This window comes from Coffea arabica, chromosome 1c, assembly GCF_036785885.1.
Source record: "Coffea arabica cultivar ET-39 chromosome 1c, Coffea Arabica ET-39 HiFi, whole genome shotgun sequence".
NCBI lineage: Eukaryota > Viridiplantae > Streptophyta > Magnoliopsida > Gentianales > Rubiaceae > Coffea > Coffea arabica.
The window spans coordinates 52,168,745-52,196,133 of record NC_092310.1 but is presented as its reverse complement, the minus strand read 5'-3'; the positions used below and the strand labels follow the sequence as shown (position 1 = coordinate 52,196,133).

Here is a 27,389-nt window from a genome sequence, read left to right as displayed (position 1 = left end):
AGTTCATACTTCATATTCCCAATCTAATCAATGTCTAAATGTTTAGTTACTTTTCATTACTAAGTGGGAGTACAAAACTTTTTTTTTCTTGGGCGTTAGGAGTACAAAACTTAGTATGTATGCCTAAAGTTTATAACGATACCCTCATGCAGAACGCTTGGAGTAGTGTATCCAATAAAATTGGCTAAGTAGGCAGATCCAAATAATTTATAGAGGTGGGTTTTTCTGCTCTCCCTCCAATCTTTTTTTGCCCAGTTAAACAGTCACTAGTATGGATTAAAATAGTTGTGGGGTAGATATGTTATGTTGACAAAACATAAAATATTAAAAAAATAAAAAAAAAGACCAACTTGGCCTGCCTTTTCCCTTTTTTTTTTTGTAAAAAAAAAAGATATATAATAAATAAAATTAAACGTTTACAAGATGGGGCAAGAAAAGACCCCTACAATCAGCATTCAAAGACTAATTAAGGGCACGGGGGAACTGGGATACAAAACAAATTCTTCGCACAATTCGGTACCCAATTTTGCCAAAAGGTCCGCGCATCTGTTTGCTTCACGGAAGACATGACTAACGGTACGGGTTTGGAAGCTCTCCAAAATGGTCCTAAGGGGCCTGCCTTTTCCGTTACAACTAGGCTGAAGACCACCTAGTGAATGACGGACATGGCCCTTCATGTATTGATGATAAAATTTAATGAAAGAACGGTTTAGTCAAAATTGGCAATATTAAAGAAGCCTTTTATAGTGTTGCGTAAACTTGTTATAATAGGTGATGTAAGTTTGTAGATCATTGTGTTGTAATTTGGGTATGACTCTAATTTGAAGAATTCAATCTTTTTTTTTTTTTTTGATAGAGACTTCTTAATTAAAAATTTAATTAAGAATCAGAAATAAGAAATATAAGTAAAAAAGAATTATCCACAACTTGTGATTCGTTCTATAATTCGAATTTATGCCACCAAAGAAAATTCAATTCTTATTTCCTATGATTCCGATAAACTACCTTCTCATTTATGACAAATAACAAATAATTGTTGAACTTAGTGCTCTGTTTCATTCTGATTCAAAGGAACAAAAGCATAGAAGTGAAATAACTCACTAAGTAAGAATGCTTTTTAAAAGATTACGTAGTACTTTTTACCTGCAAATGCAATATAGGCATTGGGTTCGATAATAATGATATTACCCAATATACCAAAACTGGCTGTTACTCCGCTAGTAGCAATAATGTATCACCTAACATACCAAAACTAGCTGTTACTCTGCCAGTAGTAGCAGGAGATGTAAGGATTGATACATAAAATAACTTTTTATTTAATTGATAATCATATAACCATTCGGACTAGATTAATTGGTTCAATCGATTGAATCGAGAACCGGATAGTAGTCTGGTCCAACTTTACCTAAAATCAGCTTAGTAAAAGATTGGTCAAAGCCAATAAAAAATCAAATTTGACCGAAAACCGGAGACGCAGTATGAACTTGATTTTCCATTTTTCCCATTTTTATGCTGACCTTTTTTTATTATCAAAATTTCCCCAATCCTCTTCAGAATCCAACCTAACATCTTGTTATTTAATTTTATCTATTAAATAAATAGTAGTAGTAACAAATCTAAACTCAAGAAAGGCCAAAGAAAAAAAAAAGAGCGACAAAAGATGGAGAATAAAAAAAGAGAGAGACAGAAAGAGAGAAAGATTTCAAAGGAATAAAAAAAGAAAGGAAGAACAAATGAATAGAGTAAGAAAACTATTTTGTTGCTTATTAGAAGAATAGAGGATAAAAATGTAGAAAATTGACGAAATGAAAAAAGAGGAGAAAGACCAGCGAAGTAGAGAAGATGGCTGAAGACATTGATGGCTACGAGAATGAAACATGACTGGGAATGTGGGTTAAGATGAGGAAATAAAAGACATAATTTTACATTCAAGTCCAAAACTTTTCTAGTATTTTATATTGACCCTTGAATGTTTTAAACATCCACAAGTGCTCTCATGAACTCTTTATCATTTCAATATGCAACCTTAATTGTCATATTTCTTCAAATATGTCTTGAAAATTTAGTTTTAGAATAACCAACTTCTGTTGGAAATTTTAACAATATCTAATTGATGTTAATTTAAGTGGGTTTTGAATTTTATGATGGATTTTTTTTTTTAAAAAAGACCAAAGGAATATTCTTGTGAATTGTTTGGTGAATTAGATATGGATTTGACTCTCTGTTAATGAATTGTAAATGAATACTTCGTTATAATTTATAAATTTGATTTGTAGAAAAAAAAAATGAATGGGCGCACACACATATATATGTGACGTATTAATGAACTCATTTGATTTGATCCGATCAAATCCATTGATTCCTAACCTTGAATTTGACCGAGTCGATACTTGGTCCGGTCTAAAAATATATTGCAACATTAATCGCATCCAAGCAATACAAAAAGAAAAACTGCACATTTTAAAAAAAAAACCATGTTATTGACAATTCTTTTTTACATATCAAACACCAATAAACCAGTTGTGTTCGCGAAAAAGGAGAAAGGAAGAAATTCAATTTAACGAAGAGAGAACCCAAGTGAAAGCACTTGGAAACCATATCTAATCTTAAGAAATTCATCAAGACGAATTCTGGGTTGATCAACCATTGAAGGCCATCCAAGACATCATTTTCCATGATGCCACTTATCAGTAAATTGACACTTTAGAAATCAAAACCAAATTACACTTCAATACCAGACTTAGGAAACTCTTATTCTAGAAGCCAACTTATTACTGACGGAATTGTTGTGCGTATATCGATCTCATTGTCACCATTTTCATCATGCCATAGACCAAGTAACTGGTACTCTTCCATCATCCTCGTTAAGCCCTAAAGCTTCCCACACAGCACTGGATCCATCAACAATGTTGTTATCGCAAGGTGGCTGGAAAGCGTGCTCCTTATCACAGCCATTTCTAGAGTCGCATTCATCCACAACCTTTGCAGTCACGCTTCTCCCGTTGCTGGCTGTGATTCTTATCATTTTTCCACACCTCGACCCGCCTGCATACCAACCAGTGGAAAGTGCAACAATCCTTTCACTATTTTTGTGAAATTGGCCGTCACATTCTGATTCAGCCCCGCCGTCTCCACCTACGTCAAAATCATTTAGCGTAAGAATTGCCGCCGTGGAGCTAGTAACCGGCGGAGAGCATGTATAAGTGGGTTTAGTCTCTCCTGAACATGTCATAGAGCCAGTTGGGCTGCAATTGCCCTGAGGGGATGGCCCGGAAGGCGAGCTTCCGCCGCATATGTGGGTTCCAGCGTCAGGATCGTCGTTACATTTTCCTCCAATGCAAATTAACTGGCCGTCGCAATCATTTAAGGTTTGGCATGGACCATTGCATGAGGAGATGGCTAATCCTGGGGAGGGAAAAGATAAGATATTGAGTGAAATCAAGAAGGAAAGTATGACAACTTTTGCCATGGTTACTGGAAAGAAGGGATGGATAGGGGCTAATGTAGATGCTATTAAGCTAGGACGAGGTAAAAAGAGAGTGAAGTGTTGGAAGGGTGGCATTGGGATGAGAGGTTTTGGCGTATATTTATAGTGCGGATAACATACTAACATAGACGGAACCAGAAAAATTAGTTAGAAACATATTTAAAATTGTACATACATCATATAGTATTATTTTCAAAATTTTTCAAGGGCAAAAATTTGAATTTACAAAAAATTTATTTAAAAATTCTTAATATTTTAAGGAAGAAAAATCTAATTTTTAAGACTTTAGGGCGGCCGGCATGGTATGGAATGGATTTGTTATGGTTGTCATGAGAAGAATGAGCCACTGCTGACATTAATTATCTTTGATGCTGGCTGCTGCCTTTTGTTGACTGACTATATAAAGTGTACAGTCAACTGTGAACCACCAAGTATTTGCCGTTCGACTAAGGTTACTGGTATGTTACGCCAATTAAATTTTAGGCTTTCTACATAAAGTCAGTGGCCCTTGAGTAAACTTAGATGCCTATGCCTCCAGCTTTTGCTGGAGTTTTCTTCCGTGGAAGACCAGTTAAAACAAATGTAGATGGTGGTCAGGGTTGGAATTTGCAACCAATCAAGAATATATAGGTTCAGAAGATAACACCCTTTGTATTTGCAATGTGTTCAATTCTTATGAGAGATTGAGACTTCAGAGAGGTGTAGCTTATTAGTGAGACCAGACTTGGAGAAGGCCAGGCCTGATGCAGGCACAGGGAAAAGGGCATCAATAATAATAAGAATTTGGTTAGTGAATTTACGATTAGTATTACGGATGTAACAACCTGACTAAATTTTCATGACACATTAATTATGACACATGATTAGTAAGTATATAACAACATACCAACATTAATTAATCACTTTCGGATAGCAGTTGCGGGTTTCCTTGTCAACGAAAACATACCACCATTGATGCTGGAAATTCACTAAACAACTCTTCTGATCACAATTTTGCATTTGATTAACTCGAGAGATGCTACGAATTTTCTTTAGTGGAAAACTTAGCTGGTATTTGATGGAATTTGGGTGGAAGTCAAGGGACCAACTTAACATAGAGACTGCTAAATTATTACGTTACAAAATCCAGAAATTTTGAGATTGTATTAGTTCACTTCAGACCCGTTTAGCAGTTCCCTACCCTAAAGAACCTACGAATTTCTTAGAGAATTTTTTTTTAAAATTTTTTTTTAGTAAAGGTGGGATAGGATTTAAGACGCAAGGAGGAGACAAAGGAATTAGAATCCAGAATCTTTATGTTTTGGGGCCTCAACCTTTAATCAATTTTTTAGAGATGGAGCCAATCAAACAAAAAAAAAAAAAGAGCAAAGTAGTTTTACTTATATGTGTTAACAATTGAAAAATAACCACCCAAAAAAAAAAAAGTTCCATAGACACGCATATGCTGACCAACTCCTCTCTTCTTAACTTATTTTCTTGTGTCTTTTGGGGTGAAAAATTAATTATTTACCTCCATGCTACTTCATCTCCGAATTTGGTTGAAAATGAATATTTTAGCCGCAAATACCAGAAAAGGCCAAAAGGAAAATGGAACCCCGGCTTGCCACCTTACTCGAACGTTAGTCCAATGTGGGCTTTGATTGATCACCGATGAATGACGCGGCTCAACTTCCAATAACAAGATGACAGTTTTGAGGCCCATTTCAGAGTGGGAGGCATTTAAGAATTCTGTCTAAGCTCGAAGATTTTTGCCACGCTAATGCCCATCATGATTCAGACCAACATAAAAAGATCCTTTAGGTCTTTGTTCTGTCTTTTTGGGCAGTCCAATTGTAACCAATCTTTTACTAGTTTTCGATTCATGTCTTTAGTCCAATCTCACGATCAGATCTTCTGAGAAGAATTTGGTTTCTGGACAGCCATTTGCAAATTTGTAATCCATGTTTTATTCCTCATTGTAAGTAGACCAATTACTTTATACGTATTTCAACTTTGTCAAAAATAAACTATATTGACCTTTCCTTCTGACCCCTTTACCTTCATGTTTCTTATTCCAATCTTTTAAGTTAATTTCAATACTTACACAAAATTTTATTTAAATTACGATCACTTCCGCTGAGAGATAAAAAGCAATAGGTTTTGCTGCTATATTCAAGCTTTTAAAGAAGTAGAAGATTTGGTGTTACAACTGGATTACGGTCTAGTAGTATGAAGCTAGGAAGTCTGCCGTAGTGTTTTAAATTTTTGTAACAGTAATCGTAGGTACAACAATGGATCCGTATGGATTAGCTATTTTTACAAGTGTTTTTCAAAAATTTTACTGTAATGGTGCACATGAAAAACTTTTATTGTAAATGGTTAGGTATTTTTGAAGGGTATTTTTAAGGTGCTTTGAGGATGTATTTTTAAAATTTAAAATTTTTTGAAAATTAAAAATAACACCACATACCACCACCACCAACCCTTTCTTCCTCTTTTCTTTCCATTCTTCCCCTTTCCTCTTCCTCCCTCTTTCTCTCGTTCCCTCCTTCCTCCTCCCCTCTCCACTTTCCTTTTCCCCCCACTGAAACTTCCTCCTTCTCCCCTTTTCAATTATGACCAAAGCTCCTTCGGTCACATCTGAGATCTCAGTCATAATTGAGACGGGAAAAGGAGGGGGAGGAGGGTTCTAGTGGAGGGAAAGGAAAGATAAAGAGGGGAGAAGAGGAAGAAAGAAGAGAAAAAGGGAAAGAGATGAAAAAAAAAGAAGGGAGAGAGTGGCAGCAGTGATGGATGGTGATCATAGGTGGCAGTGGTGCGTGATGGTGGGTGGAAAAAAAAGTATTTATTTTTTAGGTATATTTGAAATGGGATAATTTTAGAAACCTCCCTTGAGATTTTTCCTAATCATACCTTGCAACCCTAAAGTTTCTGAAATCACACTTAACACCCTTGACAACTTTTGTAACATATTAGCTCCTTTAGGTAAAAATAGTATTAAAAAGTGTATTTAGGAGAGAGAATATAATATTCTTCCACGTTTGCCCTTTTGCAAGTTGATTTTTGAAAACTCGAAGATGAAATTAAAAACAAGTTGATTATTTTTCTACCCTTTTCATATTTCTTATGCAAGAAAAGGCAAGAAAAAAGAAAAGCCCTTTATGTTCGATTATGTAAAAATAAAGTAACAAAATGCCATAAAATTTGGACACATTTTGGATTTTTTTTTTTTTTGCATATGCAACCGAAGATAGGTTTTGAGATACTTCAACAATCTAAACATAATCAATTTAACTTTTTTTAACTATGATTTTATCGTGTTATCTAGTTTAATCAATAAGAGGTGAGGAAAAATAGATTAAAATCATTCATTTGGTGAAGAAAAATGCTGGGATATAGTTGAAATCATGAAAAAATGCATATTAAATATACCTATAATGGCGTTCAATTATCAAAAACAAAATTTTTGAAAAACTGGTTAACAAACAGTATTAAAAAAATTTATTTCCTTTCTATCCAAAACTTTGGCACAGATCTTATAACGGTCATACGAATCAACAAAAATTATACAATTCAACAGTTATTGTACTTACACCCCCTTAATTTCTATGTAAGTATTGCAGTCCTATTTGTTTTTATTTTCATCTTCTAAAATTCAAAAATCAACTTACAAAAGGGCAACATTGGAAGAATACTATTGTCCCTCTACTAAATATATTTTTAGTATTATTTTTACATAAAAGGGCTGACATGTCACAAAGGTTGTCATTCTAAGGGTGTTAAGTGTAATTTTAGAAACTTGAGGGGTGTTAGGTGTGATTAAAAAAAACCATCTGTTTTCCATGGTGCGTCACCTGTGGGTGTGACTTTCAACTACTCTCTCTTAAGCCCAACCATATGGTTGATTTAAGAAGCAAATTTTTCATATTCCATTTACACAGACGAGGGATGAGATTTAAAAAAAAAAAAAAAGAAGCTCTAAATTCTAGAGTTTTAATTTTAATCACTAAATTAAAGCCTTCTCCGTAGCTGATCCAAGGATTACGAATATTTCAATACAAAAAAAAAAAGTCCAAACATCACTCTCCACTAATAAATAGTTAAGGCATAATATTCAGCAAAATGGAAAAGAAAACTTCAAGACATTTTTGACATCCAGCAACCGGTAGGTCTTTGACCAATAATCTCCTCTCATCCGTGCGCTGAGCTTGGGATAATTTTAGGACTGGCATTCGAGCTCAAGTTGACATAGAAACTGCACAGCTCCCTCTTGGGTAATGCGGCCGTTCGGTTTGACTTGACTGAGAGGAGGCATGATGACCAACACTAATTTGTTTTTTTAATGTGTCCATTTCTCTGCGACCATTTTCTTTAGTCAAATACTATAAGGATCCTTAAACCCGCCCGCAGCTGTAACATTTTCCGACCTTATCCTAACTTTTGAGTTTGAACTTTGGAGTTTGGACCAAGTATTTATGAGACTCCAAAAAGGATGGAGTTTTCAAGCCATCAACCCGACCCAACTCGTTCTTTTGCGGCTGTCCATGACACGAACTATCATCGTCTTGTTAAATCTAAATGTTGGGGAGAAAAAATGTTGAATTAATCACATGTCAAAGATGTCCAAATTTTTTAAGTTGATCCTCTGAACCGTTTGATGTCCAAATTATTTTATCTTTACCAATTCAACTGTGCTAACAGGTAGGAGTACAAAAATGCTTCTCATTTGTTTTTTTTATCAGGGATTGCATACGTAAAGCTAATTTTTTTTTAATTTAATCTTAGTGGTCACGGAAATTATGAATTCGTTTGGATGGTTATATTTTAAAATTTTTATGAAAAAATATACGGCTTGTTTGGAACCTGAGTTTTTTGGGAGTTTGTCTAAAACTTTACTGTAGTACATTGTAGAAGTTTTTAAAAAAATTTTGTAGAAGTTTTTGTAGAGTGAAAAACTTTTTTTTTCCTTTTCTTTTTTTTTTCTTTCTTTTTCTCTTTCTCTTTCTTTTTCTTTTCTTTCTTTCCTTTTTCTTTTCTTTCCTCTCTTCTTCTTCTTCTTCTTCTTCTTCTTCTTCTTTCTTTCCTCCCCGTTACCTCCCAGCAGCACTCACACCCGCCACCCCTCTCCTCCCTTTCCCCTTCTCCTCCCGCCACCTTCCCTTTACCGCCGTGACCCCCTCCCCCCCGCCACCTCCTGTGCCCCTTCCCCCTCTGCCACCGTAACCCCCTTCCCCCTCTGCCATCGTGATCCCTCCCCCCCGCCACCCCCTGTGCTCCTTCTCCCTCTGCCACAGCAATCCCCTCCTCCCGCCACCCCCCTGCCCTTTCTCCCCGCCATCCCCTGCCCTTTCCTCTGCCAGCATGACCCCGTCCCCCCGGCACCCCCTTGCCTTTTCCCCCCTCCTCCCCCCACCCCCTGCTTTTTCCCTAGCTTCTCCCGCCACCCCCCTGCCCTTTCCTCTGCCAGCGCGACCACCTTCCCCCGCCACTCCCCTGCCCTTTCCCCATCTTCTCCCGCCACCTCCCCTACGCGACCCCCTCCCCTGCCACCCCCTGGCCTTTTCTCAATGCGACACCCTCCTCCCACCACCCCGCGGACGGCACTGAAATAATCCCCCAGTTTCTGGCAAAAAGCATCGAGGAATTTACGGAACTTGGAACGCTTCGTCACGGAGGATTTGCTCTTCTGCATCCAGTTGAATAAGGAAACCATCACTTTGAATTTGATGTCAAATTCCTACATTCTGGACTTTTTTTCCCCTTTTTTTGCTTTTTCTGGGCTATGATTTTGCTTGTTCGGTTCTTGGGATTCCATGTTTATTTTTTGTGTTTTAAAATGAAGGATTTAAAAATCGCCTAAAAAGGGGAGGGGGAAGGGCGCAGGGGAGGCAGAGGGGAAGAGGGAAGGGGGGAGGGAAAGAAAAAAAAAACTTTGTATATGGCCGAAATTGGCTGCTGGAATAGTAACCGGCATCAGAAGTGGTGGTGGAGGTGGTGGCCAGTGGCGGAGGATGTGGTAGGTTGGGTGAGGGAGAAAAAAGAAAAAAAGTTTGAAGGGAAAGTTTTTTTGTGTATTTTTGAAGTGTGTAGGTAAAAAGTTTTGAGAAGTTTTTTGGGGTTCATGTAGCAAAAGTTGTTAAAAAATTAGTAGGTAAAAAACTTGATCAAAAAACTCACTTCCAAACAGGCCCATACTGTAACAATTTGTTACATGTAAAACAAAAATATGATTAGAAAATATATTCACAAAAAAGGTGAAACTTTTTCTTCAGAAAATTACAATAATATAAACAAGGCAAATTTTGCATGGAGTTGTCACTTACTCAATCAATTACATAGCCATATGAATTGGCTAACTCTCATTAATCAGCGTTTACAAATGTAACAAATGATATTTACCTCTTCACCAAAAGTAGTAGCAGAAGCATCAGGGAAAAATAATTTCTAAACCCATATCCAAAAAAAAAAAAAAAAAAGTGAAAAAAGAAAAAGAAAATAAAAAAGCTAATTACCAAATGAATCAATCACCGAGGCGCTAATGACACCGAGAAATCAGTCGGAAGTCTAACCCGGTCCGACCACATTTTCGAGTCCAAATAAAGCTTGGATATTTTTCCCGCGACCCGTCGCATATCGGGTCTCTTATTCGGATCCACGTGTGCGCATTCCAACACCAGACGGATTAACTTCTCCGCCACCTCCACCGGGAACGAATCCTTCAACCGCTTATCCACCCACCGTCTCAGCCTTCCCTCCACCGTTTCATTACCCTCTCCGCCAGTTTCCACCGCCTCCGTCGCTGAATCGATTATTGAAATCTTCCTATAATCTCCACTCGCTTTATCATATTTATACTTCAGCGGCTCCTCCCCGGACAAAAGCTCCAGAATCACCACTCCAAAAGCGTACACGTCAGACTTCTGCGTCGCCAAGCCGGTGGACTTAAACTCCGGCGACATGTATCCTCTCACTCCTTCAAATTGCCTACCCCTACTCCCCGACCTCGGCAGCTCCGGCAACTCCTCTTCCGTTATCTCACCTCTTTCATGTCTCTCCGTCTCGGAGCATAGCTCGGCGGCTCCGAAATGGCAAATTCGGGCATTCAAGGAAGGCTCAGTGATAATAATTCCGCTGCTCTTCACGTACTTGTGGACCAAACTTATGCTGAATCCGGCTGCGGTGTGGATATAATTCAAGCCGTTAGCTAAATCCGTGGCGATTTGCATTCGCGACATCCAGGTGGAAAGAACGGTGAAATCAGGGTTTCTAGGATTTCGGAGACAAGTAGAAAGATTCGAGCCGCTGATAAATTCATAAACTAAGTAAATGTGATCGTTTGAAATGGAAGCTCCGAGGAGCTTGATTAAGCATTTATGATGGCTTTTACAAATTACCGATAATTTGGATCTCAGCTCAGATTCGTGGATTGTCTGATGGATTTTCCGTTGAAAAATAATGACGTCCTTTCCGTTGAGCTCGCAGCGCCAGGACTGGGAGGAGGAGGAGGAAGTGGAGTAGCGTTTGGCGAGAAAATTGTTGGTGGCGGAACGGATTTCGGAGAAATCATAAATATGGGCGTGTTCCGGGAGGGAGAGATGGAGGCTGGAGAGGGACGTACGGCTTGAAGCGGAGGTTGTGCCAACCGACGAATTTAGTCGAAAATCAGAACCGGAGCCGGTGGCCGGGGCAGAACCTGAATGAAAGGTGCCGCTGGTGGAGGGACCGGAGGAAGGAAGTTTAGCGAATGGAGAATTTGGGGAGGGGCGGCGGGGAGATTGTGTTGCTTGAGGGGAGGTTCTGGGTTTGGTCCTGACCGGACGTGGGGTGGGATGGGGTGGCGTAGTTGGGATGGGTTCGGAGGCATCGGTTGCCATTTTGGATCTACACATGCGACGATGACGAGGAAAGAAGGTGGTTTTTATTTCCTTTATTTTCTAAGCTTTTAAGCTGGGAATGGGAATGGGATTGTTTAGAAAAAGGAAGAAGAAGCTGAATTGGAAAAGGAGGGATTTGAGTCATTTGATGGAGGCGTAGACTTCCGGCGTGAGGTTTTTTTGAGGTTGGGGTTTAAAGCTTTAAAGGGTAGAGAAAGAGTATTTACGCTGTAATTAAAATGTTTCAAGTCAAATGATGCTGATGATTTTTTTGTGATTATTGAAAATGGAAAAGGTGGTTTGGTTTGGTCTGCTGTACTTTGATGAGGCTGGAGAAGTGCAAAAGCGTCGGGGCAGACTTTCCTTTACAGCTCTCCAACTCGATTGCCTCGAAGGAACAACCTCACGGGCCGACTTACTTTGGATAAAATGATTTGGAGAGAGACGGTTACGTAGATTGGTAAGAAGGGAGCAATACATTTTGTAAATAAAGAGATAATAGTAAGTGTATTTGAATCTTATTGTCTACATGAAGGTGGTCGAATATTGGCCGTAAGTGACCTTTAGTTCAAGAACTTGTAAGTGATTTAGAATATATTTGAATTGTAATTTTTTAAAATTTTTATAGAAAAATATACTGTAATAATTTGATGTATATAAAGTAAAAAAATATAATTTAAAAATATGTTCACAAAAAATAAAAAATAAATTTTAGAAAATAACAGCATTGCAATCAAGGCCACAGTTTTTCTAATGTCAAGTTTACACATATATAATCACCGAATGGATATTTAATACTAAATCATGATAGTGATGATCCTTTTTTTTTTTTTTTAGTTTCATCTTGTTTGTTTGGAAAGTTATTTTTTTTTAAAATTTTTTCACCTTTTATGAAAATATTTTTCAATCAATTTCTTTTCTTATATATATATATCAAATTATTACTGTACATTATCTATAAAAGTTTCAAAAAATAGCAATATAAACGAACCTAATTATCTTTCCTCTTCTTTCATACTCTCCTTTAAGCTTTCTCCTCCAAACTCCAAAACTCGGCCTAACAATAAAGAAGGATGGATGGAGGTGGGAATGTTGTGGCCGCGGTAGAAGCACCGGTGGCTGTCACTTGTCAGGTTGGGCGTTGGAAGAAAATTATTACTACTATTATGACGGCTGGAAAGTGAGGTACAGTAAAAAGAAGAAGAAACAGAGAAATACAAATGTATGTGGACAATTGATGAAGACGGGACTCGGGAGTGAAGAAGAAATAATTTGCTTATTAACCATCTAAGATGTTCTGGACCTTGTAAACTTTCGTAAATGGATTTGGATGTATCCTTTTGTTGGACTCTCTCTCTCTCTCTCCTTTGTTTTTGGTAGCCAGCTTTTCTCCTATGCAGTATGACTGACTCTTGAGTTTTGTCTGCTTGCCTTTGTACCGCAGCCCTTCTATTAGGAGTACATTTGTTAATTTGACGGCTTCTGGCCCTGTGCTTTGCAGTTGCAGGTTTCATTTTAGGTAATCAATTTTTATAACTTTCTCGATTGTTTTTGTATCCTGGTTATAGACTTTTTTAATGGTAAAAAAAAAAACTAAAATCTATAATCACATGAAGACTAGTTTTTTAGTTTTTTTTGTTGATTCTCATAATCAGTTTCTATAACAAATTTTTTGTAAACTAATCTCTTGTCGGTCATATGAGTTGTGTGGTACTGGTAGGCTATAAACTAATCTTAATATGCGTCTAATCAGATATAGTGTCCCAACTAGAATTCAAAAGATGACAATTTTCAGCCGGCCTGTCCTTTCGAATTGTTTTTTTTTTTTGTTGGAATCCAATTAAAGAACAATTATTTGGTATGCTAAAATTTTTTTTTTTTTTTTAAAGCGTTCGAAGCAGGACAGGAACTGCATGAGGCAGTCCTGGGATGGCGGTCTGCGGGGGCATTAAGAATATTCACAATCAATACACCATTAGGATATTATTAAGACTTATAGAAATGTAGACTTTAAGCAACAGCCATCAAATCCATAATCTACTTTACTGTCGTTTGCTTCAAACCACTAATATACTTATAGGTGACAAACATTCTTTACGGTAAAAGAACTTAGCGATTATTAAACTATCGCTCGCGTTGATTTTTGATCGTCAAATAATTTTTTATCACAAATTGGCTGCTAAACTAATTAATCAGCACAATCGTCGATTCTTAATCTACAAAATAATCAAAACGGCCAGGGCTACTTTTATCCACCATTAACTCGGCCATATTCCCTTGCTCCGTCAATTTCCAACAAAAAAAGCTCATTTTAGTTTTCTTGATGGCAACAGCTATACCCCCTTCCTCTTTCCACATAAACGGAATTAAATGTATGTATTTTCACAACTCCAAAATTCATCCAATATAATTAACATTTAGTAGTGAACAAAAATACCCTTATGCATTCTAATTATGTTGTAGATTAAGAGCCAAAATCCATGAAATGGCCACGGGTGTGCTGATTAGTTAGTTTAATGATCAATTTGTGACGAAAAATTGTTTGATAGTCAAAAATTGATTTGAGTAATAGTTTAATGGTCACTGAGATTTTTGTCCTATCCTAAAAATACTACTGTCATTAAGCAGTACCATCATGTTCATAACATACTTTAGTGTCGTTTGAGCTTCAAAATAATGTAGGTGACAAATATAGTATTCTTTAATATTATTTAAAAATTGTATGTAACTGTTGAACGCCATTATCCTGACATTATCCGCTCCGCTGTACCATTACTTGTTTATTGGCAGATAAAAACTACGCATCTTCGAGTCAATTCAAAGATCGGATCATTGCCTTCGATTTGCACATTAGTAGTAGTATGAGAAAGAAACAGTAGTCTAACTTGACCAGTTTTCATCCTGCCAAAATGTATTCAAGCTATATGCAGTTCAACAATTGAAAGTTGCACGTTCAAAAAATTTTCCGCATTTCAACCATTGTTATATGTCATCTGCAATTCGCCATGTATCTATTATGGACAGCAGAAATTTCAAAACGAAATTGCAAGTTTGTTTGGATAGCCTATTATTTAGAAAAGGAAAAAACAAACGTCATATTATAAATACATTTGTCAATGGCTTTTTTTTTTTTTCCTTAAGAAAATTACATGAAGATCTCTGATAAATTGCATTAATTACCAATAGGAGTAGTGTTATCATCCTATTTTATGAAATTTTTTCAAACTATCTTACACACTCAGTTTTATTACCTCTTGAGTGATTTAATCATCTAATCCACCTTTTCTGTTGTTTGTTTGTTAATAAATTGAATCAGACTATTCTAATGTTATCAGAATTGACCTCCAACTAATCCCACTACGAACACATGCTATATTACCATGTATTTTCCTTTTGCATCCTTATTGTACGGCCCTTTTATTTATGTTTTCTTTTCTATTTTCTATTTTGGAGGGTGGATATATTTAGATTATATGCTGCCAACCAGATCATGTTCACGTCATACTGAATAAATTCTGAGATTTTGTAGGCTACACCTAGTAATTTTTTAGAAATATAATATCATTATTATTATTCAACCAATCTACAATTGTTTTGCATCACCAGCCAAATACCATCCCCAAGACAAAAGATAATAAACTGACTAGAAAAATTCGCTGCCTATATGTCATCTTTGTATCTAGATACATGCAAAACACTAGTTTGGATTCACTAGTTTATCAAACATCTGTGTGTTTGGATCCATTAGTTTCTCAAAAACTAATTTTTCAAATACTATAAACATTTTTAAAAAGTACTTTAAAAGTTACTCTAAAAGGTAGTCTAAATTTTTTTTAATATTCAAAAAATATCCCAAAAAATATTTTAAAAATTCTACTACTCTTAAATATTCCAAAATATTTTCTAAAAATATCCCTAAATATACTTTAAGAACTCTGTTACAGTAAAATTTTTCAAAAAAACTCTCAGAAACAGCTAATCCTATTGACTTGTCTTGTCTAAATCAGAATCCTCGTGGCAGGCAATATTGCAAGTTAGGTTTCTTTTGACATCAATTTTATCACTATTTTAAGATAGGGATTTTAAGTCAAATAATTGTGTTGGCATAATTTAGGTTATTGCTTCTTGATCAGAAGCAAGATACGTGGTACAAGATTGCAGTGACAATTGCAGGAAGAGTGCACCTGACACTAAAGCCAAAAGTCAAAGACACGTTCCGAGTTCAAAACGGATCATAAACCATTCAATTTTCAGCAAAGGGAAAATCTTGTACTCCTCAATCGGCCAAAATATAAAGTGCACCAAAAATTTGGGCATTCAGTTTACATTCTTCCGAGGGAAGCCCGTCCACAGGATTACTGTAGTAAATTGGGATTAAAGTTAATGAATGAGGCTTAGATTTAGTTAATGAATGAGGCTTCGATTTAGTGTTCAAGGTTGAGAAAATGTAAAAGACCTAATTTCAACTCTCACTATATGCTATTAATAATATTGTTGCGTTTTAAGTTGTTTATAATTTTGTTATAAGTTATTTACATTGATTCAACTATTGTAGGTTAGTTCATAGTTGCAATGTTACTATAAAAGATGGAAGTTTTAAGGCACAGAAATGAACATTTTTACTACCAAATCTGCCAATGATTTGGGAAATTCATCCCTTTGATTGACAAAATTTGTATATACTCATAAAGAGTTTCATTAACTTGAAAATCTTTCGAGTTGGTTACTGTAATTCTTTTTTAGTGATAATATGATCCGTGGGAAGAAATAATTAATGATCCATTGTAGACCGACAAATTAAGTACAAATTTCATACGGTGAATATAGGTTGAAGGAGAAAAGAAACAAAATTTCTTATCTGAATATAGAATTGTTTTGTTCAATGGATTCTTGGAAATGTCAAAATATAGAAAGTTCTATACTTATCCTTGAGGATAGGAGCTCAAGATGTCTGAGCTGTGGGATGATGTTTCTCCTGTCCAGAATCATGATCACCAACTTCACCATAAAATCAGATGATTGCAACTTCAAAGCCAAAATAGTTGAATCTTCTGGCGTTCAATCATGTTTTCCTAGTTTATGGCCACAAATCCAGCAAGTGTTATGCGTTCACAGATTGGCATAGACTGCCAAATGCCAACGAAATCTTTCTCTCAGTCCAAGATCATCTTTCATTCTTTCACCAGCTTCTTGACCATTGATGCGTGTCTTTAGCAACTGATGGTAGGAACCACCTTGGCTTTCCAGTAAATAGCAGGCCTCCAATGCATAGCCCAACAACCATACCAAAGCAATGTCCACTGACTGCTGATTCCCGAGGAAACCAGCCAAGAATGCCAAAACAATTTCTTTGCGATGTTTCCGCCTTGGCAGGTGATTGTGCGGCCTCAATTTCTCCACAATCTTTCAATGGAAATCCACATAATGCTAAGTCACTAGAGTAATGCGTCCGAGAAGATGATTTTGGGAGAGGTTGAAGAATGCAAGAAAGGTTAGTTTTGTAAGCTGCCATGGAATTTCCCCTTGAAGTTGTTTCCAAGAAAGGTCCAGTGATTCAAGTGCAGTCAACTCTCCTAGTGTTGCAGGAATGGAACCCTGCAACCCGTTTGTGGGAAAAGTTGAGTACCCTGACTGATATGAGATTTCCTATGGACTTGGGAATCTCACTTTGAAACTTGTTCGAAGATAAATCAACCGCAGTGAAAAGCTTGAGGACTCTGACAAACTCAATTTCCTTGCCCTTCATCACCAAAGTCACAGAATCTACGTAGTAAAATCGATTTCCTATGTATTCAAGTTCTTTTCTGCTATCAAGGCTGGTCATGGCTCTAAAGTTCTTCGGAAGGTCTGCCGGTAGGATGCCAGTGAACTCATTGTGAGATATGTCGAAGATTCGCAGCTTGGGAAATGGGAGTTTAGTCTTAGAAGTGGCTATAGGACCTTGAAATCTGTTGGATTTCAATATCAAAACATGTAGCTCTGGAAGAGTTTCAAGCCACACAGGGGGTGCATCGCAAATCTTGTTATTGCCAACATCAAGAACTTGCAAGTTTTTGCAATTGATCAAAGATCGTGGCAGTGGCCCTTCCAATTGATTTCCGTTCAGGTTAAGAATCCTCAACTGATTATCATGTCTGAATGTTGTTGGAATCATCCCGCGGAAGCTAATCTTTTGCAGGTCCAACACCTTGAGTCGATTGCTAAAACTTCCCAAGCATTGAGGAATTTGTACCATTCAATTTGTTTTCAGCCAACAGAAGATACTTCAGGTTTTCGGAATCGCAGATGGAAGGAGGCAATGGTCCTTCAAGCATGTTATGCCTAAGATCAAGAAAAGTCAGACTCTTCCAAGAGAGACTGACTGGAAATTCCAGAGCAAGTAAAGCGGTAGGCAGAGCCACAAGAGCCACTCCATTGTGTCTTGGATGATTTTGATTTGCTATTTCTGCATTTACTTCTGCTACAATGATTATGCAGTAGTGCCTGGTTCCAACGAAAGGATGAACCAAATGAATCAAACATCAAATTAACGTTCGCATGCTTGCCCATCAGATGAAAGAGCAAGACGAATGATGCATAAAGAATTCCAAAGCGTTTCCATTTACAAATGCTTCTAAGGGAAGGGACAAAAAAATGCAACAAGATTGAAGTATATTCTGCAAGTTAGGGTGTATAGGTGACAATAATTAACGAGAAAGATGTTACCAGAAAGTACAAAATCAGACGTGGAAAGCATGTTCATGTGAACTATACTGAAACCCATGCAAATTATCCACCCAGAATGGGGCCTAGTGCTATTAGTTAGTCAAATTTGGTCTTAAACTAAGCTACATTTTAAAGATACCTTGATTCCTCACTTACCCCAATCAATACAGATCTTCGGTATTTATCATACAGACTTCTACAAGCGTTCAAATTATTTATTCCCCACAGGATAGTGAACTTTGATCCACGGCCTCTTTAAGATTATACTAATTCCTAGTTGCCCATGCAAACAGTGACTAGCTTTAGTAATGGCCATAGTCTCTTGATTGTACATGTTTTTTAATAGCAATTGAACAAGGACATAATGCAGAATTCTTCTGTGTACTCCTACTCAGTTTTCTTCTCAAAACCATCAATTTGCAGAGGAGTTTCCTCCCCAGTGCGTTGAATTAAAACAGGCAAAAGAACCAGGATTTATTATTTATTCCTTGGTTTGATGTTATTTCGTCGACCAAGCAGCCATAAAGCGTTGAAGAGCAGCCAAGTTGTCTGAGCTTGCATGTCAATCTGCATGGCTGCCTGAGCACTGTACCTCTGCAGCACCACATTGAGGTCACCGTATACCTCCTGTAAATAAATCTTTCCTTTCCCTTTTGCAGCAAATTTCTCTGATTCTCTTCCTCACTTGTGCGAGCATAAACCTTTTGGTTTGGTTGGCTCGTTTTCCTTCAAATTCTGCATATATATGGCGACTTCTTTAAATCTTTTTGTGCTATTTATCTACTTCTCTGCATTAGTCTACGTTCTTTCTGCTCTGGGCACTGATGGGACAGTCCTATTATCCCTCTCAAAACGTTGGACCGTTATTCCTCCTCCTATAAAATCTAGTCGGAATGCATCGGATCCCAATCCGTGCTCATGGATCGGCATTAAATGTGGTAACAATAGTCGCCATGCGGTCTCTCTGAATCTTTCCAGCTCTGGAATTTCAGGTCAGTTAGGACCCAACATTTGTTCACTGAGGCACTTAGAAGTAATTGATATCTCCTTGAACAGCTTTTTCCGCACAATCCCTTCAGAACTTGGCAACTCTAGGCTTCTGGTGTTCTTGGACCTGTCGTTGAACAGCTTCACCGGAATCATACCATTCAGTCTCGGAAACTTGAAGAATTTGCAATTCTTAAACTTGTATGGCAACTTTCTAAATGGTTCAATTCCAGAATCCCTTTGTTCCCTTCCATCTATAGGATCCATTTACTTGAACAACAATAAGCTTAGTGGCACCATATCTTCAAATGTGCAAAACATGAGCAAGATTGTCAATTTCTGGTTACACGGGAGCAAATTATCCGGGACCATTCCATCTTCCATAGGAAACTGTAGTACCTTGCAAGAAATTTACTTGAGCGACAACCATCCAGTTGGAACCTTGCCAGAAAGCCTGAACAATCTTGCGCACCTTACATACTTAGACGTCAGTAGCAACACTTTGTAGGCAAAATTCTTTTGGGTTCCGGAAACTGCAAAGAAATGAACTCGTTGGTTTTGTCTGATAACAGATTTAGCGCAAGTATTCCACCAGGTTTGGGAAATTGCAGTAGCCTAACAGAACTTGCTGCTGTCAACTCTGGCTTAACTGGACCTGTTCCTTCTTCTTTGGTCAGCTAACCAAGTTGATAAATCTTTTTCTGGCTGAGAATTCCTTATCTGGGGAAATTCCACCTGAATTGGGAAATTGCAAGCTTTTGGAAATGCTGCATCTACAGGACGACAGAGTGAAGGGTGAGATTCCACGAGAGCTAGGGATGCTTAGTGAGTTGTAATCCCTTGATCTTAGTGCGAACCTGTTGTCTGGTGAGATTCCAAGTGAGCTGGGATTGCTTGATAAATTGCAGAGACTTTCTCTGCCCTTCAACTTCTTGTCTGGTCAAATTCCTAATGGTATTCAGGAGATTGAACAACTACAAAAAAAAAATGCATAGAGGGAGCTGCTCTGGGAGATTGCTTAGCATGAATTCTTGAGGAGTAATATCCTTGCTCGCAAGAACGTATGTAGGATTTGATTATTCTTCCTAATGTTAGATATATATATATATTTTTTTTAATTTCTGGGTATCTCCCGGTATTTATTGTCGTCTGTTTTATGTTAGATAAAGATGTAAATTCATTATGGTAATTTCTTTTTTTCTTTTGGTTGCAGGGTAAAACTGAAACTCTAGGGCCTCAACAAATTCTATACTAAACAGTTGTGGTCATATACACATCACTTGACTAAATAATTTACACACAAATAGGAATTTACATTTCGAGAACTATAAAAAATTAACCAGTGTCAACCGCATGTCCATATTCAAATAATAATTAATATTTTGACCTCCAACCATTTTCAATAGGCCATTTATCAAGCATTGAGGCCTTTATCCACAACTTTATGGTGATATGTTCGATTTCATTTGCATGGGATGGCATCTATATAAAAAATACAATTTTAGGCAAATAGCCGCCATACAAAGAAGTAAATAGATATATCAACCATTCATTAGAGTTGGTGCTGTGTGGTTAGAAAAGGACTCTTAGAACCCTCGTCACTTTTAACTGCAAAAAATTTACTCTACGGCTTTCATGTTTAACTACAACAATTCACACAGCCAGATGCCTTATAACTCCCCAAAAGAGAAGAGAGGACAAAAAAAGAAAAAGAAAAAAAAGGAGGTCGTTATATGGAAGGCAATCTTTCATCGGAACAAAAGAGTATTTCTGCGCTGTCTCGTGTCAATTAATTTCTTGTTGGACTAAGGCAGTGGTGTCCAAATTTGACCGCTTTTAACGCTTGCAATTGCAGATAGAACAAGGCATTTGATGGTCCCTCTATGGTCGAGAGAAACATTTCCAACAAAAATTGAGAGGGCTTTAAATCTGTTGGTTCCTATTCAAAGCTTTGAATGCGCGTTTCACATGGCCCAAAAGAGAAGATTGTGCCCCATCGATCAGTAAAGTGGTACATATTTCCAACTCGAAGTCAAGATGACTTTTGGAAACGTTTTAATGTGGTAAAAGCAACCACGTTTTGCAGAGGGCTTTGAAAAAGATGCTGTTGGCCTCTGGGTTCGAGTTTTTGTAGGTCATGAAAACGAAAGAGGTCCCTCACATTCCACTCAAACATGGACCTCTCGTCCAAAGAAAGAGGATGGTCTTTAGCTTAACCACAAGACTCATGTTTCGGGTTCTGTTTGGCACTCATGTTTTAGAGATGTTTTAAGAAAGGCAAAATTTTGATAAAACACCATTTACAGTAACGCTTTGAAACATTCAAGAGTTTCAAAGAAATACTGAAAAAAAAAATTAAATTAGGTATCGATATTCGATAGCGAATGTGGATGGTAGTGATGGGTGGCGAAGGTTGTCGCTGGCGGGGGAGAGGGAAGGGGGTGTTTTGGTTATTTAAGAAAACAAATAACAATTTTTTAAAATAACTTTCGCAAATCACAATGAAGTTTTAGGCAAATAGCTAAAAAACTTGCCATTATAATGGACAGGTTGTTAATAAACACAATAGAATTTTTCTGTTTTGTTATTTACTTTTACATGTGATGTGATTATGTGAAATGAAAACCACCCCCTACTGCCCCAAAGAAAGAGAATAGTCTATAGCTTGATTACAAGTCTTGTTTTAGTTTGTTTAAGAATGCGGTAGAATTTTTTTTTAATTTGTGTTTATAAATGAAGTAAGTGATATGATGTATAATAACGTACATGGTATGTATACATATATAAATTTAAAGTAGTTTCTAAGATTAAAAAAATAAAAAATTAAATTTAAAAAACGTACTGTATTTGCAATGAAAGCAACGAGAATTTTCAAAATCATAACATATCCAATTACACTCAGTCGTCCATCATCATTAGATGAATCTTAGACTAAATGAAAAGGAAGGCGACAATTTACTCATTTAATTCAACGACAGCCAGAAATCACAAGTAAAATAATCCGATGAAGAAACTAAAGTACAGTTCTTAAAGCACAATGTTGCAAGCATAAACATGCATATGAACGATCAAACTAATACAATATAACACGTTGAGCTAATTAATCAATTTTTTACGCTATCGGAGGGCTTCTTTTCTTGGTCTTTTCGACCGTTTACTCGTATCTTGAGCCATAGGAACGTACAGATCTCTTCTTGGCCTTTTCAATCGTTTGCATACATCTTCAACCATAGCAACGAACAATCTTGGGGTTCGAGTAGAGAACATTAGGAATCCAATGGCCGCTCCAAGGATCATTCCAAAACAATATCCCAAGAGCACTGGTTTCCACGTAAATCCACTCGTAAGATCTAACAAATCTGTGGGATGAGATACCCGCATTGGAGATGACTGGGGTCCCTTATCTTCTCCACAATCGTTAAGTGGAAAACCACATAATCCGGGGTTCCCAGTATATGAGGAATTAGGAAAGGTATAAAACTGCCCACCTTGAGGAATTAGTCCCTCGAGATGATTCTTGGAAACGTTCAAGTCTGAAAGAAAGTTCAGCTTTGTTAGTTCTTGGGGGATCCTTCCCTCCAGTTGGTTAAAAGAAAGGTCTAACGATTCAAGTGCAGCCACGTCCCCCAATGAGGTTGGAATCAAACCATTGAAGTTGTTGTGGGAAAAGTTGAGTAACCTGAGAGAATCGAGACCTCCAATGGACTTTGGAATGTTTCCTTCGAATTGGTTTCCAGACAAATCCATGGTTGTGAAAACTGTGAGGATCCGCTTTACTTCGTATTCTTGCCCTTTCATGATTACAGTCACGGAATCTAAATAGTATGTACCGTCTCCCATGTATTGACGTTGTGACGTTTCGCTGTCATTCTTCTTCATAGCCTGAAAATTTTCAAGCATCTTGGCCGGTACATAGCCGGTGAAGTTATTGTAAGATATGTCCAAGATCTTGAGCTTCTGGAATGATGATTTATTCGATGAATTTCCAATTGGACCTTGCAATCTATTCAATTTCAAAATCAGAACACGTAGCTCTGGAAGAGTTCCGAGCCAGTCAGGGAATGGACCAGTTATATGGTTATGTCCAACGTCGAGAACTTCCAAGCTCTTGCAGTTGATCAAAGATCGTGGCAGGGGCCCTTCTAGTTGATTGCCGTTGAGACCAAGATTCCTGAGCTGATTGCGCTCTGGAAACGTTGTTGGAATCATCCCATGAAAGCCGTTTCTCCGCAAGTCCAACACCGTGAGCTGTGTGCTGATGTTCCCGAAACAGTGAGGTATTGTTCCGTTCAGTTTGTTGTCAGACAGGAGAAGATATTGCAGCTTTTCTAAGTTGCAGAGAGAAGCAGGTAATGGTCCCTCCAGTAAGTTGGAACCAAGATCAAGAAATGTTAGACTCCTCCAAGAATAACTGAATGGGCACTGCAAGAACAGGCAAATCAGTAGGCAGAGGCATAAGCTTCGATCCATCTTTTTTTTTTTCTTTTGGTTGATTATAATGAGCTAATTGTTGCTGAGAAATGCACTGCCCTCTGCCAATTACCACTCCTATTTGGTTTCTGGCATCACCATTTGCTCTGATGACCATAAATAAAAGATAGAAGGGGGCAGCAAAAAGGAGTACCAATCAACAACAGCAGTTTCACACAGTCATTAACAACCGAGTGACTGACTTGAGTCAATTTCCACACAAACACGCCTAACTTGAGGATTGGTTCGTGGAAAAGTCTATGCTTCCACTCAAGGAATCAAGGTCACACTGAGATGAGATTGAAGGTAACTAGGCTAGTCGGTACTCCATTAGCTCGAATCAAACCGTTGGATTGAAAGGCTTGTTTTTCACATGTTCATTTATTAACATATCTAGTCTATTGGGGAATGCCCTTGTTTTCAATTGGGCTTCAATTGCTGACGTGGCTCGCTTTCATTGGTTGATTGGTGGTCGTCCGGCCCGTGGAAATTCTCAATTGATGGTCGTCCAGCCCGTTTGCCAATTGGATGTCTGCCTTTTTGTTTGCTTGGACTGGTAAACCGACGGCAGCTTCTCTTCTTTCTTCTTTCTTCTTTCTTTGTCTTTCAAAACATAGCAGCATCAATCGATGTCAAGAGCTTTTCTTTGCTTTTGTCCTCTGGACAAAACTCCATTTTTTTTATGAGACCCAGAGGTCTCCCCTCAATTTCTGGCATTTGATTGTACTTGGAAGAGATTGTAATCTCAATTGGAGGGTCCGGATTTTTCCTTCTGCAGAGTGGTTGCTTAGGATTTGATGGACGATGGGCTCGAGACAGAAAAGGGCTGGTAATCTTCTTCCCCTTCCACTCCCGGTTTCTCCCAGTTCTCCCTCTTGTTCTTCTTCATCTTCCTCCCTCCCTCGAGTAGTTAGGACTAATTTTTTCTGTTTTCCTATCATTTTCCTGATATTTCTATTTCATTGGCTAAAAGCAGCAAATCTTTTTTTTTCTCATCTCTGTCGTGTCCTTTTGTGAAACAGTAAGGACGGGGAAGGTCAATATTTCATCTCCACTATCTGATGTCAATTTCTAGAATGCAGATATATGGTACTTTTCTTCCCCTTTCTTTCCATGATTAATGTTTCTGTTTCATTTCTGTTTTATCATTGATTTTTTATTTTTAATCAGAAAAAAAACTTTTAATATGGTCTGAGATGATGAATAATTGATGATTAGCTAGCTTTTAGATATTTATTAACTTTCTTTTTTGTATCTATTTGGTGATTTATTGTTCCATTTTTCGTTTTTGTCTTGGATTTCTTCTGGAGTTCGGAGGAAAAATGGCCACTTGTGAAAAACAACTGGTGAGTGAAAATGTAAGTTTGCTGCATCAATCTGATTTAATTTTTCCCTCTTCCACGCCTGGTTTAGGATTTGATGGATGATTTTTTTTCCTTTTTTTTTTTGTTCTTTTGGTGCTACTTTTCCAAGTATATTAGTGGTTGTTGTTACAGGAAGGAATATGAAAACTTGAAGTTGACTTCTCTAAGAAGTAGTTAAAGCTGGTAATATTTATTTGTGTTCTACTATTTATACTATAAACCATAGTCTTTTTCTATAAATGGTTTCTCTCACCTAATTTAGCCTATTTTTGTTTATTGAGGTTGTTGTCAGAGAAAGGATAAAGGTAAAAGTGATTGGAAGAATGAGCAAATTTCTTCCAGTGTTTTGTGTTTTAGGTTTTATTGTGTTTGTCAAAGTAAATTAGATACAAGTATCTTTTTCTTCTGTATCTTCTTTTTTTCCCTTGGCTGGGAAACATAATGAATCTGTTATATAAACTACTTGGTATTCTTCGTAATGTCAAAATTTGGGAAGCTGTATGATGAAATCTTTATTTCATAGTCGATTTTTCTGGTTTTGTGGTTTTAACGTGCAAAATGAAATCATTATTATGACTAACTTCCTTGAAGATGTTTTGATCAGTTCATGATTCATGAGATACATAGTTATACGAATTACATAAATGGAGTTTCAAAAGCAAAATCCATTTAATCTACTATGAAGATACCATCTTTCCTCTTTTAAATTACTAAAAAAACTTGGCTCGATCTTTGACTGGAAAAATTATGTTCAGAAAATAGTATTCCTGTGCGTCATACAATTGACATTTGATGTTGGACCCAATATTGCATTTTTTTTTTAAAAAAAGAAAAATTAGAAAATAATGCATAGGAACTTCTCTAGAATTTGCTTCCACGTATATGTACAATGTTTTGTTCCCTTTGGGGAAATTTCATCAGTGACATTATTTTTATTGATTAATTTCTGTTGGTAAAACTAGCTTTTATACTCTCTCAATAGATTTCTTCTCTTGTTTCTGTTATCGCCATTTTTTTTTTTTTGTGGATTCTTCTTTCTTCTAAGCAACTTTAAAGGTTCTTTTCTTTATATGAATATGTTATTATTGGGGTACATCTAATCCTAATCCTACTTCTGTAGCAGGAAATGACCATACATTGGGTTTTGTTACTGGTGGGTCTGCTCATGTGCAAATGCAACTTAGCACCAAAGAGTGTGAGAGTCTGGGATTAACTGATCTGGCTCTCTGCTTAGACTGCAACACCTTTGCTGAGTATGTCAAGGACCAAGGTTGTACCTTTATTATATGAATTTTGTTGATCCTCAGATATTTATGGTTTTTGGTGGATTTTACTTCTGGGGTTTTGATGGGTTTTTTGAATTGATTACTTGCTGGTAAGTACATGGGTTGTAAAATGGTAATATTTGGGATTCTTGTTTCTGTACTATAGCTGATTGGTTGTCAAAATCAACGAATAGTGGGAGATTGATGCAATTCTTATAGCTTTTAGTTGATTTAAGGTCTGGGTTTTTTTTTTGTTTGGATTTATAGATTGCTTATTTATATGTGAGATGTCAATGGTGATAATTTGGAAGGAGAACTTGAAAAAGGTTATGTTTTTATACAAATCAGATCGAGAGACTATGCTTATAACAGTAAATAAGTGTATTTTTATTTTTGTTGTTTTCGCTATAATCTTTTGTGATTAAGTTTTGTCAAAATATGGATGGGTAAATAGTATTTTGGAAGATTTCTCTTTTTTCTTTTTGTGCCTCAAATAGCTTAAGGATAATCGCAGAAATCGAAATAAGATCCTCATTGGGATTCTTAAATTATCTCATGCAATTAGTGGCGTTAAATTGTAATATGTAGAATTCTAAGTAACTAGCCTGGATTATGGTAATGGTTCAGTTTTGTTCCTCTTGAGGATGTTTTGCACCTGAGCTGACGATGATCAAGACATGCAAGATCAATAGTTCTATGATCATGATTTCCTAAGTTACGACTTGTAGTTCATTATATTTGATGATTAGGACCATACGCATTAAATTGGAATATTCTATTGGCATCCTTTATTGTACCAAATGAAGTACTATCAAGACAAATTCTGAATGGAAATATGCCATTTTTTGAAACCTATACCAAAGAACCCTTATTCTTCAACCCTTTTACATCCATTCTGGTGAATTTGAGAAATTTAAATAGCTGAAACTTGTGTAACAGAATTCATCAATTATATAATGACTTAGATTTGTTAAAGAATTTTGGATTGTAAGATTACAATAAACTTTTTGAACATTCTGCAATAATTTACTTAAGAGGAAGAAAATTGCTCATGTCGTCAAGAAATCCTGGATGTTTGACAAGATCTGCATTTAACATATCCAGTTTAGATGGCAACTTATATAGATTTCTGTATAATATTGGAATGATCTTTTTGAGCATTCCGTAAATAATATTCTCCAGTAGAATATGATAATCTGGAAAACCCGATGTTTGAAAAGACTCCGGATGCAGTTTAGATTTGTCAGTGCCTCTCAGA

General features: G+C 36.9%; 3 protein-coding genes and 1 long non-coding RNA gene across 6 annotated transcripts; 1 reads left to right on the top strand and 3 right to left on the bottom strand.

The window, feature by feature from the left end:
• Positions 1-2,556: 2,556 nt before the first annotated feature.
• On the bottom strand, positions 2,557-3,556 carry LOC113742330 (kiwellin-like). Its single transcript, XM_072076902.1, has one exon. The coding sequence runs from the start codon at positions 3,467-3,469 to the stop codon at positions 2,822-2,824; it is 648 nt and encodes a 215-aa protein (XP_071933003.1). The 5' UTR covers positions 3,470-3,556; the 3' UTR covers positions 2,557-2,821.
• Positions 3,557-9,785: 6,229 nt separating this feature from the next.
• On the bottom strand, positions 9,786-11,765 carry LOC113742320 (lysM domain receptor-like kinase 3). The gene has a single exon (XM_072076897.1). The coding sequence runs from the start codon at positions 11,353-11,355 to the stop codon at positions 9,991-9,993; it is 1,365 nt and encodes a 454-aa protein (XP_071932998.1). The 5' UTR covers positions 11,356-11,765; the 3' UTR covers positions 9,786-9,990.
• A 10,203-nt stretch (positions 11,766-21,968) lies between these two features.
• Positions 21,969-24,067, bottom strand: LOC113742306 (receptor-like protein 53). The gene is made up of 2 exons (XM_072076889.1): positions 22,712-24,067; positions 21,969-22,565 (listed from the first exon to the last, which is right to left on the bottom strand). Exons 1-2 carry the CDS (start codon positions 23,500-23,502, stop codon positions 22,496-22,498), a joined length of 861 nt encoding a protein of 286 aa, XP_071932990.1. The 5' UTR covers positions 23,503-24,067; the 3' UTR covers positions 21,969-22,495.
• A 121-nt stretch (positions 24,068-24,188) lies between these two features.
• Positions 24,189-26,366, top strand: LOC113727006 (uncharacterized). Of its 3 annotated transcripts, none has more exons than XR_011839720.1 (4): positions 24,189-24,331; positions 24,525-24,591; positions 24,813-24,848; positions 25,990-26,366. It is a non-coding gene; the product is annotated as an uncharacterized lncRNA (long non-coding RNA). The 3 variants fall into 3 exon arrangements; XR_003457677.2 differs by having other exon boundaries at positions 24,813-24,860; XR_011839719.1 differs by having other exon boundaries at positions 24,813-24,860; positions 25,987-26,366.
• The last annotated feature ends 1,023 nt before the right edge of the window (positions 26,367-27,389 follow it).

Coding starts and splice junctions, on each gene's coding strand:
- LOC113742306 (XM_072076889.1), bottom strand. CDS start 23,502: ATGGATCGAAGCTTATGCCTCTGCCTACTGATTTGCCTGTTCTTGCAG. Junction 22,566..22,711: donor GGAGGTCTCGATTCTCTCAG/GTTACTCAACTT, acceptor ACTTTCTTTCAG/ACTTGAACGTTTCCAAGAAT.
- LOC113742330 (XM_072076902.1), bottom strand. CDS start 3,469: ATGGCAAAAGTTGTCATACTTTCCTTCTTGATTTCACTCAATATCTTA.
- LOC113742320 (XM_072076897.1), bottom strand. CDS start 11,355: ATGTGTAGATCCAAAATGGCAACCGATGCCTCCGAACCCATCCCAACT.